This window comes from Leptonychotes weddellii, chromosome 11 (genome assembly GCF_054177405.1).
Source record: "Leptonychotes weddellii isolate Sample4059 chromosome 11, ASM5417740v2, whole genome shotgun sequence".
Taxonomy (NCBI): Eukaryota; Metazoa; Chordata; class Mammalia; order Carnivora; family Phocidae; genus Leptonychotes; species Leptonychotes weddellii.
Window position 1 is genome coordinate 50,693,370 of NC_138379.1, and position 6,232 is coordinate 50,699,601.

The following is a 6,232-nucleotide window of genomic DNA, read 5'->3' on the forward strand; positions in this document are numbered from 1 at the left end:
TATGCTTACTCCCTAATCAGTGTTTTGCTTTGTTTTGTTTTTAAGTAATCTCTATGCCCAACATGGGGCTCAAACTCACAACTCTGAGATCAAGAGTCGCATGCTCTACTGACTGAGCCAGCCAGGTGCCCCTAACTCTGGGCATTTTAAGTTAACCTATTGGCCAAGTCATACGAAGAACAGGGAATGATAAACACATACCTCCTCCATCAGCTTCTTTGATATCATCTTCTATAGCTTCATCGATTGCTTCATCAAATTCATCAAATCTAAAATATATACAACAATCACATCACAGCCTGTCCTGGTACATGGGTTAGGAGGAGTTGCCTCTGAAATGAAAAAGGCCTGAGTATAAAAATGCTCTCTGCCACTTTGGGGCTGTGTGACTTGGACTACATCACCTCACTCCTGTTAACCTCAATTTCTTTTGCAAATCAGTATCTAACTCATTTTCAGAGATCATCTATACCAGGCATCAGCAACGATTTTTATAAAGGGCCATTTTATAAATATTTTCGGCTTTGTAGACTCTACGGTCCCTGTTGTAACCACTCACCCCTGCCACTGAGCTGCAAAAGCCGCCAGAGACAAGGCAAGTGAATGAATGCGGCTGTGTTCCAGCAGAACTTTATCTATGGACACTGGGATTTGAATTTCATGTAACCGTCCTAAGATTTTCTTCTTTCGGTTCTTTTCTCAGTCATTTATACATATAAAAACCATTCCTAGGTCACGGGCTATGGCTACATAAACTGGCATTTGAGCTGGGATTTGCCCCACAGGCCACAGTTCGCCCACCTCTAACTACACAAATCACACAGCAAAGTAAGTTGAATTAGTGTTCCAGAAATAATACTAAGTGTGAGAACTACACTATTACTGTCATCAGGGATTATATCAGTATTATTACCAAGGTCCATACACAGATGCTCAGAATTTTAGAACTAGATAAAAGTACTTTTTCTCACAAGGGCCACTGCCCCCAACTTAGAGAAGACAAGTCTAGATGAGCCCCAAGATTTCTTCACATACAAAACTCCCTTCACTTTAGACCTGAGGTGACCAAAAGGATAAAGTGACTTGCCTAAAACTATCCAAAATATGGTAATTACTAGCTGCATGTGGCTATCTATATTAAAATTAATTAAAATGAAAAACCCCGTTCCTCGCTAGCCAGATTTTAAGTGCCCCACAGCTACGTACGGCACCACGCCGGACAGCAAAGAAATAGCACATCTCCATAAACACAGTAAATTCTACTGGACAGTGTTGGATTAAAGGCAGACAATGGATTAACGACAGAGTTTAAAAGCCAAATATTTTGCCTTTTGAGTTAAGAAACTCATTACAGCTATGGATTTCCTCTCTAGAAAAAAAAAATATCCACACAAACATAAAATTTTATATCTAATTTCAGAGGATTCACAAGTTTCAGGTTAAGAATTCTTCTACAACATAGTTTTTAATGGCTATATAGTATCTAATCTTACAGATATATCATGATTTAGTTAAAAGTTTACTTCCAATTTTTTCACAATTACAATCATAGCTATGAAAAACAACCCTGCAGCTGTAGCTTAGGTTTTCTTTAACAAATTCTGAGAAAGTAAAAATCTGTACATCCACTCATCAGGCTAGAATAACAGATATAGATAAAGCCAGATGCAGCTAACAGAAAACAGTATTTCTCCCAATGACAGGTTGCAGCTATAAAGTGGCAAAACAGCCTCTTCCTCTGAATGACTTCTACTTTCCTACTCACTTTTCTGTGTCAGAGACGATTAGAACCTTTGGACTTATGAAATGGCATCAGTAAGAATAAAACATTCCATGCTTGCCTGGAGGATTTAAGTTACTTTTAACACAAAGAGGCAGCCTTGATTTACATCCCAGATGCAGAGCTTTGAATAATGGAATGGACACAACACCCTACACATCAACTTCAAATTCAATGCTTTCAGGAAACAGGAACCTGTGTCCACTATGTGGTCTAGATCGGATAGATTTGCTTTCAGCCTAACTCTCATTGCTTCATTTACATTTCATCTAAACTCTACCCTTCCTCAGTATCTTATAACTACCTTTTCCTTTGTTTGGTGAGTGCCCATGGTTCCACCAAGAGATTCTGTTGGACCTTAGATTTGTTCCTGGTATTCTTTCTACAAATAAAACTGTTGGCTTTAGAGGGCATAAAAACTGTTCTTCCAATATTGCTTGGCATCAGGGAAATACAACCCAAAACCTCAATGAGATACCACCTCACACCAGTCAGAATGGCTAAAATTAGTAAGTCAGGAAATGACAGATATTGGCGGGGATGCGAAGAAAGGGGAACCCTCCTACACTGTTGGTGGGAATGCAAGCTGGTGCAGCCACTCTGGAAAACAGTATGGAGGTTACTCAAAAAGTTGAAAATAGAGCTACCATACGACCCAATTGCACTACTGGGTATTTACCCCAAAGATACAAATGGAGGGATCCAAAGGGGTACTTGCACCCCGATGTTTATAGCAGCAATGTCCACAATAGCCAAACTATGGAAAGAGCCAAGATGTCCATCGACAGATGAATGGATAAAGAAGATGTGGTATATATATACAATGGAATATTATGCAGCCATCAAAAAATGAAATCTTGCCATTTGCAATGATGTGGATGGAACTAGAGGGTATTATGCCAAGCAAAATAAGCCAATCAGAGAAAGACAAGTATCATATGATCTCACTGACATGAGGAATTCTTAATCTCAGGAAACAAACTGAGGGTTGCTGGAGTGGTGGGGGGTGGGAGGGATGGGGTGGCTGGGTGATAAGACACTGGGGAGGGTATTCCATGCTTGCCTGGAGGATTTAAGTTACTTTTAACACAAAGAGGCAGCCTTGATTTATATCCCAGATGCAGAGCTTTGAATAATGGAATGGACACAACACCCTATGGTGAGCGCTGTGAATTGTAAGACTGATGAATCACAGACCTGTACCTCTGAAACAAATAATACATTATATGTTAAAAAAAAAAAAAAAGATAGTAGGAAGGGAAAAATGAAGGGGGGGAAATCAGAGGGAGAGATGAACCATGAGAGACTATGGACTCTGAGAAACAGAGGGTTCTAGAGGGGAGGGGAGTGAGGGGATGGGTTAGCCTGGTGATGGGTATTAAAGAGGGCACGTATTGAATGGAGCACTGGGTGTTATACGCAAACAATGAATAATGCAACACAACATCAAAAACTAATGATGCAATGTATGGTGACTAACATAATATAATAGGAAAAAAAAACTGTTCTTCAAGGGTGGTAGCAATTTATAATATAACCATGAAGTTAATTTTATCATCTAACTTTTTTCTAATTTTGAAAATTATTTTCTTGTTCTTTTACTTTTTTTATAAAGATTTTATTTATGTATTTGACACAGAGAAAGAGACAGCGAGAGAGGAAACACAAGCAGGGGGAGTGGGAGAGGAAGCAGCATGCTTCCCACTGAGTGGAGAGCCGGATGGGGGACTCGATCCCAGGACCCTGACATCGTGACCTGAGCAGAAGGCAGACGCTTCATGACTGAGCCACCCAGGCATCCCTGTTCTTTTAATTTTAATGTGGTTACTGAGTAAGGCCAAATAATAGTTTCATGTTTATTGGTCATTTTTGCTTTTTCTTTTACAAGGCTGGTTTGAATCCTTTGCCCGTTTTATCAGCCAGTGTGCATCTTTTACTACTTGTAAGAGCTTTTAAGGTATTAAAGATTTTTTTTTTTTAAGATTTTATTTATTTTTTTGACAGAGAGAGACATAGCGAGAGCAGGAACACAAGCAGGGGGAGTGGGAGAGGGAGAAGCAGGCTTCCCGCTGAGCAGGGAGCCCGATGCAGGACTCGATCCCAGGACCCTGGGATCATGACCTGAGCCGAAGGCAGACGCTTAACAACTCAGCCACCCAGGCGCCCTAAGGTATTAAAGATTTTAATACTTTGTCATATGTTGCAATTATTTTTTTTTACTTTAATTTTAAAAAATTTATTCATTTGAGAGAGAGAGAGAGCACAAGCAGGGGGAGGGGCAGAAGGAGAGGAGAAGCAGACTCCCCACTGAGCAGGGATCCTGTTGCAGGCTCCATCCCAGGACCTTGGGATCATGACCTGAGCCAAAGGCAGATGCTTAACCAACTGAGCCATCCAGGTGCCCCTGTTGCAATTATTTCTATCCAAAGTGTATTTCCCCTTTAGCTTTTGCTTATTTTTTAAGTTTTGAGAAATGAAAACTGACATCTTGCCCTGCTACAATTATGAATATGTGCCCGTAACATTTCCAGTCAGCCCCCTCCCAAATAAACAAATGTAAAAAGTCAACACTGTCTAGTTCTAGTTTCTAAAATAAACAAAACCTTGGTTTCCCTAAAGTAACTGATTTCCTAACAAAAATGTCTTTATTCTCGACTTCAGTAACGTTAATGGCTGGAGACACAACAGCTTTTACAGACATCATGGAAAAAGCTACTGTATTTCCACAATGAAAAAAACTATACTCACTGTAATTTTTAAAATTCGTAAGGCATTCCTTTTGAATTCTAACTCCTTTGCAAAATTTCTTTGCAAGAAAATATTTTCTTTTAGAAGTAAGTACTTCTAAGTCTTTCTTAAATTTTATGTAATCAAATCTCCTTTCCATTATTGTTTCTATGTTTGGTGCTATGCTTAAAAAGTTGCTCCTTACAGTAGATTACATACCTTCCTTAAATCTTTTTGGGAAGTAGATATTAAGGCATAAATAAATTAATCACACAATACATTTTATGCTACAGAATATAGTTTTTCATAAATTTCTATATTACTGTTATATAAATTTAGAGCTGAAGGGATCACCTGCGTTAATCCGCCATCAACCAAGACCTAGGGAAATGGACCATTCCAAGTTACATGGGTAATACATGGTATGGTGAGGACTATAATCTTATTCTTCTGTACCCCAATCCAATGCTACTTCTAGTCAACTTTGATGTCATCCTCTCTGTTAGCAGCAGTAAGAATCTGATAAACAATTACTAAATGATAATGGTGATGAAATTCTTTTTTGTCCTCTTTCTGTGGTAATACTTTATTAAGTGCTTTATATTTTATACTCACAATAATCCCACTGCACCCATGTACAAATTAAACTCTAGGTGTATTCAGAGCTTAAATATGAAGAGTAAAACTTATTAGAGAAAGCACATGAATGACTTTCTTAATACCTCTCAGTTAAATTTCTTTTAAAAAGTACTAAGAAGCAGAAAAAATAAAGAAAAAATGACAAGAGACATACAAACACCCAGCAAGCAAATGAAAAGATGCTCATCATCAACAACGAGGGAAATGCAAATCAAAATCACGAGATATTGCCTCATATCCGCTAGGATGGTCACCATCAAAAAAAAACCTCCAAAGCCAACAAGTGTTGGCAAGGATGTGGAAAACCTGGAAACTATATGCTGCTGGTGGGGAACAAAAGGGTGCAACTGCCATGGAAAACATCATGGACGTTCCTCAAAAAACACAAAAATATAAGTGCCATAGGATCCAGCAATCCCACTTCTGGGTATACATCCAGGATGAAATACTAAGAGTAAATCTCTCCTTCTTTTAACAACCACAACTACATCAAGATTGAAAGATAATACAGTTCTACTGTAAGGTTTGTTCTGAAACTGTAAATTGTTACAACAAGGCTCATATATTAGGAAATAATTCAAGCATAATGTGTATTTTATACTTGCTTTAAGTAATTTTATTCATGAGAAACACTAGGTAAATGTAGAAAACTGCATCTAGCCACACAAGCATATACAAACTGCATACATATACACACCTCAAATATCTACCAGCAACCTCAGCTCATTATGCATGTTACAAGACAAATCAACCCTCCTTCTACCACCACACAATGATTTGCAAATTGCAAACCACCTCACAACCACTTCCACAGACAAACTCCAGAGATTTTTCAACAGAAAATGTGGTAGTTGGCATAGTATTTATATTAGTTCTTAACCATTTAACGCGCATCAAATGTTACTATGTTTTTATTACAGTCATATCTTTTTTTAAAATTTTATTATATTATGTTAATCACCATACATTACATCGTTAGTTTTTTGGGTTTTTTTTGTTTTTTAAGATTTTATTTATGTGACAGAGAGACACAGCTAGAGAGGGAACACAAGCAGGGAGAGTGGGAGAGGGAGAAGCATGCTCTCG

At 38.2% G+C, this 6,232-nt stretch overlaps 1 protein-coding gene across 1 annotated transcript in view; it reads right to left on the reverse strand.

Moving 5' to 3' along the window:
- RSF1 (remodeling and spacing factor 1) overlaps positions 1–6,232 on the reverse strand; it is a 151,015-nt gene that overhangs the window by 16,546 nt on the left and 128,237 nt on the right. Inside the window, exon 10 of the mRNA XM_081797331.1 lies at positions 202–269. Coding sequence (XP_081653457.1) covers positions 202–269 — 68 coding nt within the window. The remainder of the gene's footprint in view (positions 1–201; positions 270–6,232) is intronic.